This window comes from Dromaius novaehollandiae, chromosome 1, assembly GCF_036370855.1.
Source record: "Dromaius novaehollandiae isolate bDroNov1 chromosome 1, bDroNov1.hap1, whole genome shotgun sequence".
Taxonomy (NCBI): domain Eukaryota; kingdom Metazoa; phylum Chordata; class Aves; order Casuariiformes; family Dromaiidae; genus Dromaius; species Dromaius novaehollandiae.
The window spans coordinates 132,140,316-132,163,847 of NC_088098.1; the positions used below are offsets into that span (position 1 = coordinate 132,140,316).

A 23,532-nucleotide genomic window follows, 5' to 3' on the forward strand; every position below is an offset into this window, starting at 1 on the left:
GAGAGCAATGCCATTTCTGTGGGTCTTTGTGCCATTTTTAAGGCCAGTACCGTTCTTCCTGTCACAGTCCTTTTCACTCTCTTGCCCAACCAGCCCCCTCTCACTTTGCTCTACTCAAAGACGGTCAGCTTCTGTGCACGGAAGACCATTGCGCTAACCCCCAGCAGCCTCTGGTCTCACTTTAGCACTCCTCTAACTCATTGCTCAGAGCTGCACAGCCATCCTTTGCAGCACCTCCTTCCCCTCTCAGTCCCCACATCCACCAGGATTCAGTGGAGCACTCCCAGGGAGTTCACGGATAACCATTTGCGTGCCATGTCTCATCCACGCTCCCCCATTCGGATGAATGAAACCTTAATGACAGCCCGAGCTGGGAAACTACATTGATAATGGGAACGAGGGCAGCCCTTGAGGGAGGGCAACTCTCTGACAGCCCCTCTCACTCATCCAACCCTGCCGTAAGCGCTGTGCATTACACCCAGACACAGAGGACCAAAACAGCCAAGGACTCGCACCGTTTTAGCCCACCATTTTTATTATTCTATTCGGAATATGCATCTGAAGTACAATATCCCTCTTGGTAACGAAAACACACACACTTGGAATGATCGCCTTGGGGAAAATCCCGGGAAATGCAGATATTTGAGGAACAGCCATAACCACCATCTGAGTTGCTCTGGCATCTAGGCTGAAATGAACTTTTCGAATTCATGGCATCAAATAACTGGGCAAGCTCTGTCGCAAAGTTCACCGGAAGGCGCCTGGAGCTGTTGTTGAAATTTTCATTTTCTAGGGTGAGCCCATCCTTTTCTCTGTCACTCCCTGGTTTTGCTCTGCCTTCCTCTGTGCTTGACTCCTCTCTGTTGGAGGCAGCGGCAGGGTTAGCTGGCATCGCTTCTCTGCAACAACGAAAATGGCTTTCAGGAAAGAGCACTCACTGCTAGGAAGGAAGAGTCCGCTTAAGAAAGCTAACAGCAGACGTCTCAACAGAGTCCTCTCAACAGCTCACCAGGCACTCCACCATACTATCACTACACATGCTTTGTTGCTAAAACACGGAAAATAGAAAGAATGTCGGAAAAGAACAACTCACTGTTTTCTCTTCCTCAGCCGGAAAGTAACTATGCAAGTCAGCACCACGGCAAACACTACGGAACCCGAGACTGCAGCGCTCAGGACCAAACGCTGCTTTCGTCGGCCTTTATGAGCTGCAGCCTGGGCATCTTCGTCACCAGCAAGGCCTGCAGGAAAGGAGACAATCCCATACATGCCTGGGTTCTGCAGGACTGATAATCTCACTGGGTGGCTGGGATTTCCAGGCAATTTTACATGCCGTGGTGTTGCTATCGCTGATTCTGGTCTCTTGGCAGCGGCGGACAAGAAAGCTCATTGACACTTCTCAGGGGCAAGAGCCCACTGGCCAGTGAAAGCCTGAACTAGCGCTACCCCTACCTGTGCCCCTGGGCTTCAGGGAGGGCATGTGTGCTGGGCACCTTGCATTCCCCAGGAGGGCAATAAAAGAGGGAAAAGGAGAAAATACTAATAGAAAAATCAAAAGGAAAGGAAGACAGATTACTTACCCCTGCGATCTCCCTGAGGCTCAAGCAGAGGCTTCAGCCCCTGAGAAGCTGGAGAAACACTGCCTTCAGGGACATCTGTCATGACACACAGAGGAGAAAAGGGTGAAATACCTGTGGCAATATACTTGTTTGCAAGGGAAGTGTAGTGAACTGACAGAGATCTTGTAACGACCTGGGACACGTGTAGGTCTAGGTTTTCACAGCTCTGGAGAACCCTTCCTGACCTTTAGGTAGGGACATGGCACCCTCAAAATAAACCAAGAGTCACAACTCACCTCTGGGATTCCCCAGAGACTCAAAATCAGAGTCCAGATGAGAAGATAAATCTCCACCACCTATGGCCACATCTGTAACCAAACACACGAGAACAGCTCCCATTACATATTTCCGTACACTTCTTCAGATTTGAATGGTAGTGAATGCAGGGGGAAAATATAATCCCACCAAGGAACTTGTCGGGCCCTTCCACTCCTGAGCATCTTGCAAACGCACACCGGGTGCGCGCATGGGCATCGTATGGGTGTAAATTTGACAATGCACAGAACTGCCAGGGGAAAGCACACCCTGCAGTTCACAGAAGCTGCAAACACAAACACCAACAAGCCTGCTGGCTTTGCCGTAGGCACTTGAAGAAGCACAAGGCTGGAGGAGCCAGGCAAAGCGCCCACCGCAGATCTCTGAAGCCCTCCCAAAGCCCACTCTGCTCTTTTGCAGGCATGAGCCTCGGCCAAGGACTGAAGCTACACGGCCCGTGAATACAACTCCGAAACCAAAGGCTCCTCCCAGGAAGTGAATACATCTCCACCACTTACTCCTGGCATGCCCCTGAGGCTCAGAAGTGGGATCCAGCTGGGAACCTAGAAGGCCACCGCCTGCAGGAACACCTGTAAGCAAACACAGACAAGACAAGTTTTCATTACGTCGTGCAACATGCTTCCGCGGAAGTGACGTGCCGGGAATGGGGGACACACATGTAGTCTGAGAGTCTTCCAGCCACAATAGGGCCAGGGGTACTTGTTGGCTGGGACCTGGCGCCTCCCCAAAATCCTCCGTTGAGGCGCAACCCAGCAGCCCCCAAGCACCCCCAGGACAAACACACGGCCCCCCGCTGCTATGGAAAGCCAAATGGAAGTGAATGGAAGGGGGGGGGCCATGATGGGACATATATGTAGGTCGCGAGTCTCAAAGCTGTGGAGGGGCAGAGAGGACCTTCTGCCTGGCACCTGGCAGCTCTCAAAGGAAAGAAATGCTCACAACTTACCCCTGGGACTCCCCTGCGGCTCTAAACCGCTTGGACCACCTGCAGAGGAAGTATGAAGCACAAGTTCACGGGAACAAAATAGCACAAGGAAAGTTCTTGTTCTTTCAGGGAAGTAAAAATTGACTACGTACCCCTGGGAAGACCTGGAGGCTCAGCAACAGCATCCAGCTGAGAAGCTGGATAAGCCCTCTGCAGGGAAACAGCTGTAATCAAAAACACAGGAGAAACACCTCCATTTGAGCTTGAGATATAGCTTTTCAAGTCAATGGCAGCACACGGAAGGGGAAAAAGGGATACACATATAGCTCTAGATACCTAAAGCTGACAAGGTACCTGGCTGATATTTTGTCCGTGACATGGAAGCTCTCAAAGAAGCTAAATATTCATGACTTACATGCACGACCATCTCGAGGTTCAAAATGGGGATCCAGCTGAGAAGCTGCATGCCCATCAATGTCGGCCACATCTGTAACCAGACACAGATTTGAATGGTAGCGAATGGCGGCGAGGAACATAGCATTACACCAAGGCCCTTGTCATGCCCTTCCACTCACGAGCATCTTGCAAACGCTCACCGGGTGCATGCACAGGCACCGTATGGGTACCAATCTAAGCAGGCACAGACCTGCTGCGGGAAAGCACGCCCTGGAGTTCACGCAAGCTGTAAACTCAACCCCAACAAGCCCGCTGGCTCTGCAGCAGGCTTTGGAAGCAGCACAAAGACTTTGCAAGGCAAAGCACCCCAGGGCACATCTCTCAAGGCCTCCCGAGTCCCACTCTGCTTTTCTCTGGCTCTGAGCATCAGCTGACGACTTACTCAGTTACACTCCACACCAGGAAAAGCTGGAAACATAAAAGCTTCTTCTAGGAAGTGAATACACCTTGACCACTTACCCCAGGGATCCTCCCGACGCTCGGGAAGAGGGAAAAGCTTACAGCTTACCATAGCTTACAGGCAGAGCAGAAACATAGAGGTGCCAATTTTCCTTACAAAATGCTACCAACTTCTTCACAAAGCAATGTTAGTGAATGGAAGGGGGGCCATGATGGGACATTTATATGTAGGTCGCGAGTCCCAAAGCTGTCCCAAAGTGGAGGGGCAGAGAGGACCTTTTGCCTGGCACCTGGCAGCTCTCAAAGGAAAGAAATGCTCACAACTTACCCATGGGAACCTCCCCCCCTCCCCCCCTCCCCCCCCCACGGCTCTAAAGCGCTTGGATGACCTGGAGAGGAAGTATGAAGTACAATTTCATATGAACAAAACTACAACTACAAGGAAAGTTCTTGTTCTTTCAGGGAAGTAAAAATTGACAGCTGGGAGATTCAGATCTGCTGCTCCCATCAGGAGCAGATGAGCAAGGGATGGAGAAGAGAAGCTCTCAAGCTAGGCTAGGAGCTCCTGCTGGAGGAGTTCTCTGAAGAGGCACATGGGCGAAAACACCCAGAATGCAGCCTCTAGTAGCTGTGCTCCTGTAACACCAAAGCTCTGCAAAACTCGTGCAAGCGAAACTCATACAAGCAACACTAAACATGGACACTGGCATTTCCGCTTTACGCCTCTACTCCCACCAGCCAAAAAGGTCCTCACTCTAAACACCTACATACATCTTGCTAAACATAACCATGCCACAAAGAAGTGCCTCCCTCCCGAGGTACAGTTCCTCACAGACATGCAGCTATGGCAGAGAAGTCAAGCCTGAGCCAGCACACATGCTCAGAGATACTACGATCTTCTCAGCTGGCCACGCCAGAATCACAGGCGACAGTTCTTCCTCCAGCCACACTGCATCCAGGAGCTCCTGAAATCCACAGGTGGCCTGGTGACCCTCTTCAACATAAAGAGGGGAGGCTGGCAAGACACACAAGCCATGCTCACAGAGTCCAGCCGCCGGGGCCAGGATATACGTGAGGGCGTCAGCACCTCCTCCTTGCTGAGAGAGAGCACCCAAAGCCCCCAGGAGCGCTGTCCAAAACATGGATTCGTTGCCTGTTGTGCAATAAGCCAATAATTACACACTCGGGAGAGACACTGGCTTATTTAGTTCAGCATTGCGCAAGCCTGGGTGCTCGGTGGTTTCCCACAAATCAAGCACACCCCCCCACCTTTTCAAGTAGCATTTATACAAACACATTGCAAGGTTTGCAACTTTCCCTTTTACACTGATTGGGTAGTGATTTACAGACAACTATAAGACTGCTTACACACCATTTTACTACTACGCATGCTCAGGGCAGGGGTCTTCACCCGGGCATGGGGCTTTTTGACCAGTGGGCGGGATTTTTTGCATTACATGGAGGACAGGTCAGTTAGGGATACATGAGCTCTTTTGCCAAACTGGCAACACACAGCTAGAAATAAACCATTTTGATGTAACGTTTCTTTAGGGCTTTAGCAGTTCTAGGATGTCCCAAGGCCCAAGGAGGCCTGAAATGTTGGTCCCAAAGCAAAGGGGACAGAGGCAGTGGTGCCAGCAAGGAAGCGGGAGGCGGAATCCCAGCTGGACGGGGGAGGAGAGCTGGGGCACAGGCTTGGCACTGGAGCCCCCCCGCCTGTCAGCAGCTGCCCCTGGGCCAGCTCCGGAAGTGCACAGCTGGCGCTAGCGCTGGCGCTGGAGCAGAGCGGCGGCAGCGGGGGCGGGAAGGAGAGCAGCGAGCGAGGCCGGAGCAGGCGCTGGCGCGGAGCTGCCGAGCAGCGAGGCGAGCGCAGGGGCGCGAGCGTGTGGGCAGAGAGCCGGGCTGCCCCCGAGGGGCTCCTCGAGGGCGGCAGCAGCACCCCCGGCCGCCAGCATGCCCGGGCTGCCCGCACAGGGCGGCGCCGGCGCCGGCGCGCGGAGGGAGCGCGGGCCGCCGCGGAGGCGCGCGGAGGGCGCCCCTGAGCTCACAGAGGGGCCCCGCGGTGCATTGTGCTGCGTTGTGCTGCGCGGTGTTGCGTTGTGCTGCGGGGCAGTGCGCTGCTTTGCGCTGCGGTGCGGTGCTTTCCGCTGCGGTGCAGTGCAGTGCGGTGCAGTGCGGTGCGGTGCTTTCCGCTGCGGTGCGTTGTGCCGCGCCGCGCCCCGCAGACGCCGCTCCGCGCGCGCGTTGCTCGAGGGCGCCGGCGGGGGGCGGCTGCTGGCGACGGGCAGCATGGTGCGAGCGCGGGGGGCGTCCGGCCCCGGGCGTCGCCTGCTGCTGCTGCTCGGCCTCCTGGCGGCCCTGCGTGCCCGGGACAGCCGGGCTGCTCCGCGGGCAGCGCCGGGCCCAGGTAGGGCGGGCGGGCGGCGACGGAGGCAGCGCCGCCCCCGCACGGCGCGGCGCGGCAGCCTGGGGGCCGCGGGGCCGGCCGGCGAGCGGCCGGGGCGGCCGGGGGCGGCGGGAGGCGCCTGCCGGGCTGCGGGGCGACGGGAGGCGGCGGCGGGGGCCGGGAGCGGCTCGGCGAGGCTCGTGGGGCCGCGGAGGGAGGGCGGCGCTGCGCGGGGCAGCGCGGTGCCGGCGCTGGGGCGGACCGGGCCGTACTAGCGGCGCGGGCAGGCGTCCGCGGGGCAGGCAGGACGCGGAACTCCCGCGGGGAGGCGCGGAGCGGCTGTGCCCTTGTCCCGGGGGTCCTTGCGGGGTGTTGGGTGTCGCCTCGACAGAGGATTATGGGAGCTGCCCGGTCCCAGCCAGCAGGTCCTGGGCTGCTCTTCAGGTGCGAGACTCTCGAGCTGCGTGTGTGTCCCCCATTGCCCTTCCATTACCAGCAGTTCACTTCTGCAGAGGTGTGTTGCAGCATGTAAAATTCCTGATGTCCCTGGAGGGAGGCCACTATATATATATGTACAGGTATATAGATAGATTGGTCTGTATATGTGACAGGTGCTGTTCCCATCTGTGTTTGGTTACAGATGTGGCTGTAGAGGATGGCTATCCTGTTTCTCGGCTGGGTGCTGGTTTTGAGCCTCAGGAGATTCCCACGGGTAAGTCTTCCATATTTACTTTCTTTGAGAGCTGCCAGGTGTCCCCCAACAGGTCTCCCAGGCCCCTTTGCAGCCCTGAGAGTCTCAACCTACTTATATGTCCCATGTGATTACATGATCCCTTTCCATTCCCAGCAATTCACTTATGAGGAAGTATATTGCAATATGTAATGAAAACATTTCCCATTGGTGTACAGATGTAGCCATGAGGAGGGCTTCTCTGGCTTCTCGGCTGGATCCTTTTCTAGAGCCTTGGCAGCATGCCACGGGTAAGTAAGTAGTCAGTATTTGGTTTACTTGAAAGAAACAGCATTTACTTGTGCATATCTTGTTCGTGTGCCATTTAACTTAATGCTTTCTGTTTAGGTCCGCAAAGAGCACAGTATGAGGCCAAAATGGGAAAGTCCTCTCAGGAATCTTCTGAAGTCCTACAGGAAATCTTGAAGGACTTGGAGGGAGCAGCTGGTGGGTAGATTTCACTCTGTGCTAAGTGTAATCATTGTAAACTTGAGGTTTTAGAAACAGCTATGGATGAGCTGTGGCTTACGCAGGAGAAAGGGATCGATCAGAGCCTCCCCGCAGTGACGCACCACGTCACACCTCGCAGGCATTGGCAAGCCGCAGAGCTTGTTGAGGGTCTCTTATACGAGCGTGTTCTTCACCATGTTTGTGAAAGCGCCCTGAATATAGTGGCAAGAGCTTGGGGCTCAGTGTACTGTATGTGACTGTTATGCGTACTGTGTGGTGGAGTTGGCATGATGAGCCTTGGTTCTCAGAAGGCCTTTTCCCCCAGCTGAACCGGCTACAGCTTTTTCCTGCCCTCTTTGAAGGAAAGGATTCAATGTCATCGTGCCAATTCTCAAAAAGGCACCAAGTGGAGTGAGAATGAGAGGATCACATGCAATTGTCTCGTCTCCCCACCCGTACAGCAGGTGTTGCTGCCTGTATTGGTTATCGGGAAGATTTTGTGTGCTTTGATTTTTCTCTACAAAGGACACATTGGGCTAGTGACCAGGTGCCCACCCTGAAATGCCAGGTTTTGTTTCTGAGCTTTTTACTGAAGCCTTTTGAAAAGTATTGCCTCCTGAAGATACCATGAGGAAGTGATGAGGATCAGTTCCTTCTAATCAAGCTGTCTTGCTTTCTTTCCAAAGAGAATCATCAGGAGACCCTGGAGAAGGAGACCTTTCCGGCAGGAGGCAGTCACAGCCTGCCAGTCTCCGATGAAGAAAGAGAGGCAGTTCAAGCAACAGGCATGCCAGGTACTTGCTGCCCATTGTCATCCACTGCAGGAAATCAAAATCCCTGTGTGTCTGCAGGCTCTTCCCTTGGGGCCTGCTACTACACATCATGTCAGCGGCCAAATGTTAAAGTGTTAGGGCATTGGAAGTGTTCTAAAACAAGCCAGGAGCGGCTTTCTGAAGATGATTTCTGTCTCTGGTGTGCGGAGATGATTGCAATTAGTGTGCCAGACATGTACATATAAACCTTTGTGGGTCCTATTAGATAGCCTCACTTCCCACACCACGCAGCTCTCAGAGATTTTGGAGCTTTGCCATTTGGGGAAGGAGGCCGCGGGGGAGGGGGGTGCGCTGGGGGGTGCCGGGGGCCGGGGGCGAGAGCTGTGCCTGGTGCAGTGCCTGGCGCTGGGTGACAGGAGCTGTCGTCCCCGCGGGGGTTTGCAGCGGTGCCTGGCGGCGATGGCGATGCTGGTGCTTGGCCGGATGCGGGACCGAAGGCTTGGGAAGATGCTGGAGGTGAGTCCTCAGGGGACCGTCCCTTCCCTGGCAAGACCAGAAGCATGCCTTTCCTGGCGCCGCTTTGGCCTTTCGCTGGCCGGGGAGCTCTTGTGCCCGCGCAGTGTAAACGATCCTTCATGTCCTGCGGTGCTGAGGGTTGCCCCTTTGCAGGGTCCTGGCTTCCTTGGTGGATGTTAGAGACCTCCCTGGAAGAAGGTGCTGAGGGCCCGCGTGTTTGTCCTGGGGGTGCTTGAGGGCTGTCGTATAGCGCCCGGATGCAGGACTTGAGAGGCGCCAGGTCCCAGCCAGCGAGTGCCGCTGGCCCTCCTGCAGCTGGGAGACTCTCAAACTGCATGTGTGGAATGAGCGTTCGTTTTCAATATCTTCTGCATGTGACATTTGACTGAACAAGTGCTTGGCCAATGTTCAGACACCAAAAAGAGCAGAGTGCAACTCAGAAAGGCTTGGAAGATCTGCGCTGGGTGCCTTGGCTCGCAAAGCGCTGTTGGCGAGTCCCCCTGAGCCTGTGCTGCTTCCAGTGCCTGCTGCCAACTGGGCTGGCATGATGGGGTTGAGTTTACAGCTTGGGTGAGCTCCGGGGCGTCCTTTCCCCCAGCAGCTCAAGATGCGCATGATGTGCATGACTGGAAGGGAGAGAGAGGTGCTATGGTGTAATTATATGTTCCCTATCATTCATCATCATATCCCCAGCCTTCAAATCAGAAGAAGACTATAGAATTAGATAATGAGAACTGTTCCCATCTGTGTTTGGTTACAGATGTGGCTGAAGTTGACAGGTATCCAGCTTCTCAGCTGCATCCTGTTGCTGAGCCTCTGGGTCTCCCCAGGGGTACATAGCCAATTTTTACTTCCCTGAAAGAACAAGAACTTTCCTTGTGCTATTTTGTTCCCATGAAGTTGTACTTCATACTTCCTCTGCAGGTCGTCCAAGAGCTTTTCAGCCGCAGGGGAGTCCCAGGGGTAAGTTGTGAGCATTTTTTTCCTTTGAGAGCTGCCAGGTGCCAGGCAAAAGGTCCTCTCTGCCCCTCCACTTTGGGACAGCTTTGGGACTATTGACCTACATATATGTCCCGTGTCATGACGTGACCCCCCCTTCCAGTCATTACAACTGCTCTGTGAAGAACTTGGTAGCAGCTTGTAAGGAAAACTTGCGACCTCTGTGTCGGGTTTCTGCTCTGTCTGTAGGCAATGGTTATCCATCATTCTGGCTGTTTCCTCTTCCTGAGCCTCGGGAGGATCCCCGGGGTAAGTAGTCAAGGTGTATTCACTTCCTAGAAGAAGCTTTTACGTTTCCAACTTTTCCTGGTATGGAGTGTAACTGAGTAAGTCGTCAGCTGATGCTCAGAGCCAGAGAAAAGCAGAGTGGGACTCGGGAGGCCTTGAGAGATGTGCCCCGGGGTGCTTTGCCTTGCAAAGTCTTTGTGCTGCTTCCAAAGCCTGCTGCAGAGCCAGCGGGCTTGTTGGGGTTGAGTTTACAGCTTGCGTGAACTCCAGGGCGTGCTTTCCCGCAGCAGGTCTGTGCCTGCTTAGATTGGTACCCATACGGTGCCTGTGCATGCACCCGGTGAGCGTTTGCAAGATGCTCGTGAGTGGAAGGGCATGACAAGGGCCTTGGTGTAATGCTATGTTCCTCGCCGCCATTCGCTACCATTCAAATCTGTGTCTGGTTACAGATGTGGCCGACATTGATGGGCATGCAGCTTCTCAGCTGGATCCCCATTTTGAACCTCGAGATGGTCGTGCATGTAAGTCATGAATATTTAGCTTCTTTGAGAGCTTCCATGTCACGGACAAAATATCAGCCAGGTACCTTGTCAGCTTTAGGTATCTAGAGCTATATGTGTGTCCCTTTTTCCCCTTCCGTGTGCTGCCATTGACTTGAAAAGCTATATCTCAAGCTCAAATGGAGGTGTTTCTCCTGTGTTTTTGATTACAGCTGTTTCCCTGCAGAGGGCTTATCCAGCTTCTCAGCTGGATGCTGTTGCTGAGCCTCCAGGTCTTCCCAGGGGTACGTAGTCAATTTTTACTTCCCTGAAAGAACAAGAACTTTCCTTGTGCTATTTTGTTCCCGTGAACTTGTGCTTCATACTTCCTCTGCAGGTGGTCCAAGCGGTTTAGAGCCGCAGGGGAGTCCCAGGGGTAAGTTGTGAGCATTTCTTTCCTTTGAGAGCTGCCAGGTGCCAGGCAGAAGGTCCTCTCTGCCCCTCCACAGCTTTGAGACTCGCGACCTACATATGTGTCCCATCATGGCCCCTCCCTTCCATTCACTTCCATTTGGCTTTCCATAGCAGCGGGGGGCCGTGTGTTTGTCCTGGGGGTGCTTGGGGGCTGCTGGGTTGCGCCTCAACGGAGGATTTTGGGGAGGCGCCAGGTCCCAGCCAACAAGTACCCCTGGCCCTATTGTGGCTGGAAGACTCTCAGACTACATGTGTGTCCCCCATTCCCGGCACGTCACTTCCGCGGAAGCATGTTGCACGACGTAATGAAAACTTGTCTTGTCTGTGTTTGCTTACAGGTGTTCCTGCAGGCGGTGGCCTTCTAGGTTCCCAGCTGGATCCCACTTCTGAGCCTCAGGGGCATGCCAGGAGTAAGTGGTGGAGATGTATTCACTTCCTGGGAGGAGCCTTTGGTTTCGGAGTTGTATTCACGGGCCGTGTAGCTTCAGTCCTTGGCCGAGGCTCATGCCTGCAAAAGAGCAGAGTGGGCTTTGGGAGGGCTTCAGAGATCTGCGGTGGGCGCTTTGCCTGGCTCCTCCAGCCTTGTGCTTCTTCAAGTGCCTACGGCAAAGCCAGCAGGCTTGTTGGTGTTTGTGTTTGCAGCTTCTGTGAACTGCAGGGTGTGCTTTCCCCTGGCAGTTCTGTGCATTGTCAAATTTACACCCATACGATGCCCATGCGCGCACCCGGTGTGCGTTTGCAAGATGCTCAGGAGTGGAAGGGCCCGACAAGTTCCTTGGTGGGATTATATTTTCCCCCTGCATTCACTACCATTCAAATCTGAAGAAGTGTACGGAAATATGTAATGGGAGCTGTTCTCGTGTGTTTGGTTACAGATGTGGCCATAGGTGGTGGAGATTTATCTTCTCATCTGGACTCTGATTTTGAGTCTCTGGGGAATCCCAGAGGTGAGTTGTGACTCTTGGTTTATTTTGAGGGTGCCATGTCCCTACCTAAAGGTCAGGAAGGGTTCTCCAGAGCTGTGAGAACCTAGACCTACACGTGTCCCAGGTCGTTACAAGATCTCTGTCAGTTCACTACACTTCCCTTGCAAACAAGTATATTGCCACAGGTATTTCACCCTTTTCTCCTCTGTGTGTCATGACAGATGTCCCTGAAGGCAGTGTTTCTCCAGCTTCTCAGGGGCTGAAGCCTCTGCTTGAGCCTCAGGGAGATCGCAGGGGTAAGTAATCTGTCTTCCTTTCCTTTTGATTTTTCTATTAGTATTTTCTCCTTTTCCCTCTTTTATTGCCCTCCTGGGGAATGCAAGGTGCCCAGCACACATGCCCTCCCTGAAGCCCAGGGGCACAGGTAGGGGTAGCGCTAGTTCAGGCTTTCACTGGCCAGTGGGCTCTTGCCCCTGAGAAGTGTCAATGAGCTTTCTTGTCCGCCGCTGCCAAGAGACCAGAATCAGCGATAGCAACACCACGGCATGTAAAATTGCCTGGAAATCCCAGCCACCCAGTGAGATTATCAGTCCTGCAGAACCCAGGCATGTATGGGATTGTCTCCTTTCCTGCAGGCCTTGCTGGTGACGAAGATGCCCAGGCTGCAGCTCATAAAGGCCGACGAAAGCAGCGTTTGGTCCTGAGCGCTGCAGTCTCGGGTTCCGTAGTGTTTGCCGTGGTGCTGACTTGCATAGTTACTTTCCGGCTGAGGAAGAGAAAACAGTGAGTTGTTCTTTTCCGACATTCTTTCTATTTTCCGTGTTTTAGCAACAAAGCATGTGTAGTGATAGTATGGTGGAGTGCCTGGTGAGCTGTTGAGAGGACTCTGTTGAGACGTCTGCTGTTAGCTTTCTTAAGCGGACTCTTCCTTCCTAGCAGTGAGTGCTCTTTCCTGAAAGCCATTTTCGTTGTTGCAGAGAAGCGATGCCAGCTAACCCTGCCGCTGCCTCCAACAGAGAGGAGTCAAGCACAGAGGAAGGCAGAGCAAAACCAGGGAGTGACAGAGAAAAGGATGGGCTCACCCTAGAAAATGAAAATTTCAACAACAGCTCCAGGCGCCTTCCGGTGAACTTTGCGACAGAGCTTGCCCAGTTATTTGATGCCATGAATTCGAAAAGTTCATTTCAGCCTAGATGCCAGAGCAACTCAGATGGTGGTTATGGCTGTTCCTCAAATATCTGCATTTCCCGGGATTTTCCCCAAGGCGATCATTCCAAGTGTGTGTGTTTTCGTTACCAAGAGGGATATTGTACTTCAGATGCATATTCCGAATAGAATAATAAAAATGGTGGGCTAAAACGGTGCGAGTCCTTGGCTGTTTTGGTCCTCTGTGTCTGGGTGTAATGCACAGCGCTTACGGCAGGGTTGGATGAGTGAGAGGGGCTGTCAGAGAGTTGCCCTCCCTCAAGGGCTGCCCTCGTTCCCATTATCAATGTAGTTTCCCAGCTCGGGCTGTCATTAAGGTTTCATTCATCCGAATGGGGGAGCGTGGATGAGACATGGCACGCAAATGGTTATCCGTGAACTCCCTGGGAGTGCTCCACTGAATCCTGGTGGATGTGGGGACTGAGAGGGGAAGGAGGTGCTGCAAAGGATGGCTGTGCAGCTCTGAGCAATGAGTTAGAGGAGTGCTAAAGTGAGACCAGAGGCTGCTGGGGGTTAGCGCAATGGTCTTCCGTGCACAGAAGCTGACCGTCTTTGAGTAGAGCAAAGTGAGAGGGGGCTGGTTGGGCAAGAGAGTGAAAAGGACTGTGACAGGAAGAACGGTACTGGCCTTAAAAATGGCACAAAGACCCACAGAAATGGCATTGCTCTCCTCCCAAACGTTCAAGCCATGAATAGCAGCGGTAAGGCCAAAAAGGGAATACAGCTGTATTTGGAGGAAAGCCCAGGCTCCTCTGTGCTCTCTTTCAAGGGGGCAAAAGTGGTCTCTTACCTTTCCCGAGGATGACAAGCAAACAGTTGCCACCTCAAAAAACATTTGTCACCCCTACTGCCAGCTTGCAGGAGAGGATAAGGAGTAAAGGCCCTCGTAGGATCCCATAGGAAGGCCATGGCAGGAAGGTGCTTCCCCAGCACCTGCAGTGTCGTGTGGGAAGCTCACGTGGCCCTGAGAAACCTGGTGAAGGAAGGGCGTAGGACAGGAAAGGCAAGCGGTGAGATTTGAGCATGTTTCTCAGGTGGCCCAGCAACCCTTTGCCTCTGGGACCAGAAGAACCAGCTCCTCCTCCACCTTCCCTGCATGTTCATCAAGTGCTGCAGGATTTGCTCTGCACGCTGCACTAAGGGACAGGCATTCAAGCGGCAGCCTCTTCTCACGAGGCTCAGCCAAGTAAGGACTAGGGACACACCACTCCGGAGAGCGGCACTTCTCACAGGAAGATGTTCAGGCACTGGGTCTCAAAGCACAAGCCGCCCAAACCAAGGGAATCCTTCCCGTGCTGTTTGTGAGCTGGCAGGCAGAGGTGGTTGTGGTGGCTCCTCAGCACAAGGAGAGGCAAGGGGAGGAAGGAGCTCAGGGTTAGGACACTGCAGGAGGCCTCCAGAAACACAGAAGCCAAAGCCTAATTCTGCCACAGGCTCCTGGAGAGGTGGAGGAAACTCCCACCTCCTCAGCGGCTGGTTGAGAAATGCCCCCGATGCCACCACTTCTAAAGCAGAGGCTTTAACACAGGAACAGCAGAGGATCTGCTGAGCGGGGCAGTGGGTGCTGCGAACCCGGTGTCTAGCCCGTATGCCTTTGGAGGGGGCGTCATTTGGGGCTAGCTCTCCTCTGGTCTCAGCACTGAGCACCCGGCAGCAGTCAGGACCCAGGAGGCACCGGCCTGCAGCCCACCTTCCCCTTCAGCTCCAGCCAAGGGGCTGTGGGAGCTCTGCACAGGATGGAGCAAAGCTCAGCAGGTAGGGAGCGTGGGAAGACTCCCTTCAGCAGCTCGCTCCTGATCTCCGCTGAAACGCTCGTGTGGACGTATCCAAAGGGAGAGCACCCAGTGGCCTTCAGACATGACAGAGGCTGCCCAGGCAGGGACTGGCCAATAATTTAGAGGCCAGAAGCGGAGAAGCAGATCCGATGGTGCAAACGGCCTGACAGAAGTGCTGTGAAGTGCTGTGCGCATGCTGAGCAGGTGCTGAGTTGCCACTCTGATGCTCTGAAACCACTGTACCCTGACAAGGTGCAATGCAAAGAGCGATGTGAAAGGGCTGAAAGCAGCCCCAACAGCTCTAGGTCAAGCGCAGTATTAGTATCACTCAAAATGCCTTTGGCAGGATTTATTACTGTGGGCAACAGGTACCAGAGAAGGTAAAAGGCCTGCTCTGCTGGGGGCATTGTGCAGCGAGGTTCTGAAGAAGGTTATGATTCACAAGGCATCCCCAATTTCTCCTGCATGAAGGTCAAGAGGTGAGCTCTGGGGAGGGTTTTGGTTTCCAGTGGACCTGGGTTCAACTCCCAAAAGGCTGCTGTGGCACATATGGCTGTGCCCCCTCCACTCTTTCTTTCTGGCATGCTAAGAGGTGATTGCACTGGGGAATGGGAACTTTGGAATGAGAGGTACAGGACAACGGGAGAAGAAGGCCCCTCAAAGAAGGCACTCTGTGCACGACACCCCAACAGCTCTCCCATTGCCCCTTTCCGGGCCCTTCGAAACAAGCAGGAGGTCCTGAAAAAAAGGACTCTTTCTGCACGTCTTTAACAGCTATGACTTGCAAAGGCTAGGAAAACAAATGCAAAGCACTGGGAGTGTGTTTTTTTTCACCAGATTACACCAAAACATGCGCATTGCTTCCCCTGTGGGGAGAAGACGGACACTTGAATGAAGAGACTGTCCCCCTCTGGCAGGGGAGCAAGCACTTGGTCTCCTGTGGGGAGACTAAACAGCTGCCCGTAGCAGTCTCGCAGTAGTTCTCCTGTCCTGTGAACGAGCAGCTTTCCAGAGACGGGATGTGTAGCTCATCCATCCTCCATTCAGACACACCTAGCTCGACATGGTCACTAAACTCATTGCCTGTTGAGGACTACTGCCTACAGACTACTAAACAGAGCAGCAAAACATGAAGCCGCAGAAGTTACACCTACTCATCAGCCATTTAAAAGAAAAAAACAATTCTGAGGGGCAGCTGGCACAAGTGAGCAAGTATTGGCAGCTGTGTGCACATGCAGAGGATGGGTTCTTGACATGCTTTCCTCCTCCTGCTCGCCTCTTCCTCTTGGGATGCACTTACACCCCTTTGGCCCTACACAGAGACTAAAGGAGGAAGAGCGGCAGCGTCACATGATGCAAGAGACTCGCTGGGCCCAGGGAGGCCCCTGGCTAAACCACCATGTTCACACAAGCCAAGCATCGCCAGAGCGAGCCAAACACAAAGCCTCTGCTATTGCAGCTCTCAGTCCACTCAGCACCTGAGACTATTCGTGGCGTGTTAATGACTTTTACAGAGCCTTTACAAGGGCAAGTTGCAGGACTTGTTCTCACATTCTCCATAGGAAGACAGCAATCTGAGGGTAACCCAGCAGGTGAGTCTCACTCCAGCACCATACTTCCCACGGACAAGCAGTACGGATGCATAACACAGGACTGTTGAACTGAAATGGTTTTAGGCGGAGTTTGAGCGGCTGTTCTGAGAAAGCCCTGAGTCAGGTGCTGCAGAGACCAAGCTGGAGGGCGGGTGTGATGGGACTGGGGCATTCGTGTTTCTGTCTCTGCTGCTCACCTACAGAAGAGGGTTTCTCTGTTGCAGAAGGGTAGTGTCAAGATAACCATCAATGGCCTAATTCTCCGGTATGCAGATAGGCAACGTTCTGGAAGTAGGCAGATGTCTGGGGAGACGAAGTCTTCTCTCCGGACAGCTGCCAAAGTGACTGTGCCACTGTAGACGAGCACTGAGACTGCTACAGAAGCAATTCTGCGCTTTCATGCAAGGCAGCACATGTCTTTGCCCACACACTCCCCTTTCTCGGGGGCACACACCCAGAGAAGCCCACGCTGGCCTCCTTCGGCCAGCAAGAGCTACAAGGGCCTGGCCAGCATCCTAAACACCCGTGCTGTTGAACGTGCAGCCAAAACAGAAGGCGGTGAGCAACAGAGCTGTTATCTGCAAACAACTGCTCCACAGAAAAGCAGAAGAAATGCCTCCCGGCACGGGGAAATAGGAACACAGACCAAACTGCCTTCGAGGAAAAACCAAGTCCCTAGCAATGGGAGGTGGTTCCAGCTTGAAAACTCTGGGGCGAGGAAAATTAAATTGGTCACCTGCCCCCTCGTCTCAAAGGAGTCTGCAAGGGAGAACACCCAAAAAGACTGGCTTGGAGTCAGGGAAGTGCTCATGGGGACAGAGGAATGGCATTTCCCAGGAAGAGGAAGGAAACGGAGTCATGCCACGAAGTCCCACAGACCAGCCCTGTGGACCGGAGCACACTCCACAAGAGCCTCCTTCCCAGCCCCCTCCAGAGGCAGAGGCATTCTTTGCCTCCTCAAGTCTAACAAAGCCCACAGCAAAGTACCTCGGAGCTGAAGAGCAGCCTTGGACTCTGCAAAGAAGGAGGCAACAAGCTCTGAGAAGAAAAAAACACTGTGCCAGCGCCTGCACGTCCAGGCTTTCTTCCAAAGCCACCTCCTTGCCTTTGGAAACTTCGGTCCTGCAGGAAGAGAAGCATTTGCACCTCGGGCATATAAAACTCGTGTCCAGGAGGACAATGCACGTCAGAGCCTGGGAACCGACAGAACCCCTCTGCGTGCTAGTTACGGCCAGGCTTGCACAACGGAGCCCTTCACGCTCCCGTGACGTCATTGTAGGAGTTGGGGGACACACAAGCCGAAACATGAGTAAAGACAGAAATGCCGTTTGCAGAAAGCTGCCTCCCTGCCTGTGCACGTTCTTCTGGGCCACCGACTCTTTCCTCGCAGACCTTTCCTGCCTCCCCTGCACCCAAGCTTTTGCAATTCGGAAATCAATCAATGGAAATGGAATCCATGGACTTGGAACAGAAGAGCTCGTGCTTAAGACACAGGGTCAGTGCTTCTGCTGGGAAACCCAGCGGGAGGCGGCTGGGCACACTCAGCTCTGCTGCTCCACCACAGCCCACGAATCCCAAACCTACCAGAAGACAGGAAAGATGGAGGAAACTCCCTGCCCTTCCCTTCTCTTTCCTGCCCTTCCCAAAGGTGATGTTGCCCTCATCACCAGGGCCGCCAACACTCACCCCTCTCTCAGAGAGACACGTCCAGGCCAATACCTTCTTGCCAAGACTACAAGCCACCACTTGACTAAACCACGACTGTCCCAGCTCTTCAAAGCACACACTGCTATGGAAAATTACGCTCGCCAGCCACCATAACAGAGTCCGACCCTAGGTTCCCGCTGAGAAGTTTGGAGCCAAATCAAAGCAAATTCAATAAAATGTAATGATGCACGGGCAGGAATTACAGGTTGAGCTGGCTGCCTCCCAAGAGGCACCCCGAACAAAGAAATCCCTGGGCAATTATACCTTCACAATCTAAGATCCCCACACCCCATGCAAAGCTTCAGACCAATCATCCTATTTGGCTCTGGGGGCTTCCTGTTCTTCACTGGGTCCCACTGCTGTCTCTAGGCAGCCTGGTTTTCCTTATCTTTACGGTGGCGGCTTCTGCTGATGGCCTTACCTTCCTCGTAAGCTTCCTTATCTTTCCACCTTGAACCGGTCCTGGGGCCCTTTCTTACTGGACTAGCTGAAAGTTCCTCACATTATCTGAGTGTGGCCTAAGGCTTCAGCAAATTTAGCTACTCATGCTAAGCAAGGTTTGCATAAGTTGTGCTAAGTGGTTACCTCTAGATGGTTCCAGTTCAATATTCTTTAACAGTCCTCCCTTTGTTTCTATTAAGCATCCCTGCTAATACTTTAGACAGAGTTCTCAAAGGCTTTCAAGGCATGCTATCACTTTCCATAATCTTATGTATAATATGATCGTAAGTAATAGGCATAACACGGTTAAACTTAACACAACTACTACTGGGCGCAACACGTGAGTATGAATCCCTGTTGCAGTTGGTGACCATCCCAGAAGAGTTTCCCACCCATGATGTTCCCTGTCCTGCTTCACCCTTTCCAAGATGTCCTGTATCTCTTCCGTATCATGATGAGCGGTGATTAGAGCTTTTTGTCCATTGTTTCAGATGCGTTCTAGCAGTTGACGCAGCTCATCATGTTGCAGTAGTTTCTCCACCAATGTAAGATTCATTCCGATGGGGGTAGGCAGTCAGTCTTGACTCAATGTGTAATTAGACTGTAATAATGGATAAGACATACCAGGAGCTGAACAACTAGAGTCGCATCGCATAATCTTGGTAAAGTTACCAGCACAAATATTTGAGCGATTACTTGTATTTACAGCAATGTCCTCTACGAATATAAGACTACAAAGGGTTCTCATACACACACAGCCTTTCCGAATATATACAAGTACAGTTTAACTTTAACAGCAAAATTGGAACATAGTAGGACAGTATATGGCCGTTCCCATTTAGGTTTTAACTTGGATTTTCCTAAAAATACTTTAACTAAAACTTCAGCCCCAGGCTGTATACCAGGCACTTGTATTTCAGGTGGTGTGGATTGATAGCACTGAGCATATTTTTTAAGCTTTTCAAACCTTTTTTGCATACTTAGAACACACTGGCTTTGTCATTCATCTCCGTCTAACAGGCTGCTCTTAGCTGGAATCGAAGTCCCTCGTATAGCTAAAGGTCTCCCAAAGAGAATTTCGGCTGGTGGTAGTCCTACGGGTTGTTGTGGCGCATTTTGTATGTCCCACAGAGCTAAGTTTAGGGCTTCTGGCCATTTTAGGCCAGTGTGTGGGCATACCTTTGTGATTTTATCTTCTAATGTCCTGTTCATTCTTTTGACCTGTTCTTAAAGACTGTGGGTGGTAGGGAGAAGGTGGGTTTCTCTCTGTTCCTAGGGATTTATATAACTGATTGACTATGTCTGCCATAAAATGAGCGCCCTGTCTGAATGAATGGCTTCTGGAACACCATACCTGCATATGATTTCTTTCAGTAAGGCTTTTACTACCCCTCCTGTGTCAGCCTTTCTTGTTGGGAAAGCTTCTACCCAGCCTGATAACTGATCTACTATCACTAACAAGTGTTTGTACCTGTCGGTGGAGGGCATATGCACATAATCTATTGGTAGCCTTTGAAAAGGGAAGCAGGCCCACAGTCTTCCCCCTAACTCTGAGCTTGGTTTGTTGCTCGAGAACTTTTGGCAGGCTGGGCAGCTATTGGTTCTTCTTTTTGCAGCCACATAAATTCCTGCACTGGCCCATGCTTTCTGTACTTGCTTAGCTACCGCCTCTGCTCCCCCATGAGCTTTCTCGTGATACCACCTAGCTATAGGAATTACATATTTTTTGGTAGAATTGGTTTTCCTCCAATTGTCCATATTCCATCATCATTTTGTTCTGCTTCCCTCTCTTCCCATTGTTTTTTCTTCTCTTCCACAGAGCAGGCCTTTTCATACATGGTTCTGGGGTCTATTCAATTTGGCCATTCACTTTGGTTCATCATTGGAACTGCCACCATACGTCCTCTCAGAGGTTGTCGGGCTGCAGCCTTCGCAGCGGCGTCCGCTAAAGCATTTCCTTTACTGATTTCTCTAGTGTCTCTAGTATGGGCTGGGCAGTGTATTACGGCAATTTCTTTGGGCCTTTGGACTGCTTCCAGACAATAACATATTTCTTCTCCACTAGCTGTTTTCTTTCCTGATGATGTAAAAAATCCTCGTTTTTTTCCATAACATCCCAGTTGCCTGACATACCCCAAAAGGCATAGCGAGAGTTGGTGAAGATGTTAACTCACTTTCCTTTTCCTAGGAGTGCTGCACGTGTCAAGGCTACTAGTTCTGCTCCTTGCGCACTCCTTCGTGTGGGAAGCGGTTCGGCCTCTGTTCCTCATTCCTCGCTGACTACAACATGCCCAGTTTGTCATTGTCCATGCAGGTAGCAGGATGAGCTGTCTACAGATAGAACTAGGTCTGGGTTTGGCAAAGGAACATCAGTTAAATCACTTCTCGGCTTACTGGAAGTGTGCATTACCTGCTCACGTTGGTGATGTTTTTCTCCATCATCAGGCAGAGCTATTAGGGTTGCTGGATTCAAGGCATTGCATCTTCTTAGGACTACATTATCTGCCATGAGGAGGATCAGTTCGCATCTGTGTGCCCGTTGTGGCCATAATGCCTGGGTGGTATATTGTTTTAGTAGCATCTCCACTTTGTGCCGCACATAAGCTGTGACAGGGTGCCCCAGAATGAGAGGGCAGCTTCTCTCAACTATTGCTGCTGCTGCCGCCACCGATTTGATGCAGGCTGGTGCCCCTGCTGCAACCGAATCTAGCTGAGCAGAATATGCTACTGGTCTCTGGGGGGGTCCTAATTTTTGCCTCATTACTCTGCTGGCAATCCCCTTACATTCATGTACCTATAAATTGAAGGACTTTGTATAATCTGGGAGCCCGAGAGCAGGCACGGATGCCAAAGCTCCTTTCATAGTTCTAAAAGCTTGCTCTCCTTCGGGGCCCCACGCAATGGGTTCTGCTTTTTCCTTTCCAGCAGCCTCTGTCAGGGGTTTTGCTAATTCTCCCAACCCAGGAATCCATGGTCTGCAACATCCCACAGCTCCAAGGAATCCTCCTAACTGTTTCTGTGTTACTGCACGGGGCAGTTTTATGACAGCATCTACTCTCTCTGGATCTACTAGTCGTTGCCCTTCTCTGAGAATGAACCCCAAGTATTTTGCCTCTTTTTGACACGGCTGGACTTTAAACGGAGCTGCCCAGGGACCTTTTTCTGTTGAAGTAGGACACAGATATGCAGAGTCTATTCTACAGGTATCTTCATCCTTACCTGCTCTCAGTAAATCGTCTACATATTGCCTGAGAGTTGACCCACCCGGGAATTCTACATCTTTTAAATCATTCCTTAATATTTGTGAGGAAATGGTGGGAGACCCAGTGAACCCTTGTGGGAGGTGCGTCCACGTCCGTTGTTGCCCTTTCCATGGAAAGGCGAGCAAGGGTTGACTACTTTCCTCAAGCGGGTTCCTAACTACTCCTGATAGATCCTAGCTACTCATGCTAAGCAAGTTTAATATAAGTTGGGCTAAGCAGCTACCTGTAGACAGTTTCAGTTCAATATTCTTTGACAGCCTTGTGAATCGTAACCTTCTTCAGAACGTCCCTACACAACACCCCCGACAGAGGAGGCCTTTTACCTTCTCTGGTACCTGTTGCCTGCAGTAATAAATCCTGCCAAAGTCATTTTGAATGATACTAATACTGCACTTGACCTAGAGCTGTTGGGGCTGCTTTCAGCCCTTTCACATCGCTCTTTGCATTGCACCTTGTCAGGGTACAGTGGTTTCAGAGCATCAGAGTGGCAACTCAGCACCTGCTCAGCATGCACACAGCACTTCACAGCACTTCTGTCAGGCCGTTTGCACCATCGGATCTGCTTCTCCGCTTCTGGCCTCTAAATTATTGGCCAGTCCCTGCCTGGGCAGCCTCTGTCATGTCTGAAGGCCACTGGGTGCTCTCCCTTTGGATACGTCCACACGAGCGTTTCAGCGGAGATCAGGAGCGAGCTGCTGAAGGGAGTCTTCCCACGCTCCCTACCTGCTGAGCTTTGCTCCATCCTGTGCATCCAGCCCCTTGGCTGGAGCTGAAGGGGAAGGTGGGCTGCAGGCCGGTGGGTCCTGACTGCTGCCGGGTGCTCAGTGCTGAGACCAGAGGAGAGCTAGCCCCAAATGACGCCCCCTCCAAAGGCATACGGGCTAGTCACTGGGTTTGCAGCACCCACTGCCCCACTCAGCAGATCCTCTGCTGTTCTGTGGTGCTAGTTGCTGCTGTAGGTGTGGCCCAGCGCAAATAGGTCCTTTGGAAGCAAGCAGTGGTTTTAAGCTGGACTTTAAACTTGTTGCTGCAACCTGAGAAAGCCTTGTGGGGCTGGCCTGGGAGGTTGGGGGCAGTGGCGCAGGGGCCGTTGCCCTGCAGCGCCCATCCAGGGAGCCAGGGGAGCTCTCCTTAAAAGGCTGAGCTGGGTGTGCTGGAGGAGCCCACGTCCTGCACAGCTCTGCCCATTACAGCTTGAGGCTTGCTTTTGCTCCTCGGTTTATGGCGGGGCAATAGTGCAGCTCTGAAGTCTGAAAAGCACGGGCATTGGGATGTGCGAGGCGTTGCAAGTGGCCCTTCCTCTGGCCACACTCTCTCGGTGGCCTCGCGCTAGGAGTTCCTGTGTTAAAGCCTCTGCTTTAGAAGTGGTGGCATCGGGGGCGTTTCCCAGCCAGCTGCTGAGGAGGTGGGATTTTCCCCGCCTCTCCAGGAGCCTGTGGCAGGATTAGGCTTTGGCTTCTGTGTTTCTGGAGGCCTCCTGCAGTGTCCTAACCCTGAGCTCCTTCCTCCCCTTGCCTCTCCTTGTGCTGAGGAGCCACCACAACCACCTCTGCCTGCCAGCTCACACCCAGCGCAGGAAGGATTCCCTTGGTTTGGGCGGCTTGTGCTTTGAGACCCAGTGCCTGAACATCTTCCTGTGAGCAGTGCTGCTCTCGGAAGTGGTGGTCCTAGTCCTTAACTGGCTGAGCCTCGTGAGGGGAGACTGACGGGTCATACCAAGAAAATCCAGAAAAGATGTATCTATCGATCCTTTAAAATGATAATTGCGAATCATAATCCAGCCTGGCAGGATTTACAGGTGCTTTTAAATACTTTGCTTGCCCCTGAGGAGAAGAGAATGGTATTGGACAAAGCTCGAGGGGAAAATGAAACTGCTGCTTGAATGCCTGTCCCTTAGTGCAGCGTGCAGAGC

At 52.6% G+C, this 23,532-nt stretch overlaps 2 protein-coding genes across 4 annotated transcripts; one reads left to right on the top strand and one right to left on the bottom strand.

Annotated features, from left to right (window-relative positions):
- Positions 1-517: 517 nt before the first annotated feature.
- On the bottom strand, positions 518-4,933 carry LOC135323774 (uncharacterized). Of its 2 annotated transcripts, none has more exons than XM_064498341.1 (9): positions 4,718-4,933; positions 3,236-3,307; positions 2,973-3,044; positions 2,842-2,880; positions 2,393-2,464; positions 1,856-1,927; positions 1,581-1,655; positions 1,094-1,241; positions 518-899 (listed from the first exon to the last, which is right to left on the bottom strand). In XM_064498341.1, the coding sequence occupies exons 1-9, from the start codon at positions 4,815-4,817 to the stop codon at positions 542-544; spliced, it is 1,008 nt and encodes a 335-aa protein (XP_064354411.1). In that variant the 5' UTR covers positions 4,818-4,933; the 3' UTR covers positions 518-541. The 2 variants fall into 2 exon arrangements, with proteins under 2 accessions (XP_064354411.1, XP_064354416.1); XM_064498346.1 differs by having other exon boundaries at positions 4,447-4,785.
- A 167-nt stretch (positions 4,934-5,100) lies between these two features.
- On the top strand, positions 5,101-12,995 carry LOC112984079 (uncharacterized). 2 transcript variants are annotated; one of them, XM_064498360.1, is made up of 16 exons: positions 5,101-5,143; positions 6,702-6,773; positions 6,971-7,042; positions 7,140-7,238; positions 7,928-8,035; positions 8,459-8,530; positions 9,455-9,493; positions 9,719-9,778; positions 10,207-10,278; positions 10,470-10,541; positions 10,634-10,672; positions 11,049-11,120; positions 11,586-11,657; positions 11,858-11,932; positions 12,272-12,419; positions 12,614-12,995. In XM_064498360.1, the coding sequence occupies exons 3-16, from the start codon at positions 6,979-6,981 to the stop codon at positions 12,969-12,971; spliced, it is 1,350 nt and encodes a 449-aa protein (XP_064354430.1). In that variant the 5' UTR covers positions 5,101-5,143; positions 6,702-6,773; positions 6,971-6,978; the 3' UTR covers positions 12,972-12,995. The 2 variants fall into 2 exon arrangements, with proteins under 2 accessions (XP_064354430.1, XP_064354422.1); XM_064498352.1 differs by lacking the exon at positions 5,101-5,143 and adding an exon at positions 5,840-6,082.
- The last annotated feature ends 10,537 nt before the right edge of the window (positions 12,996-23,532 follow it).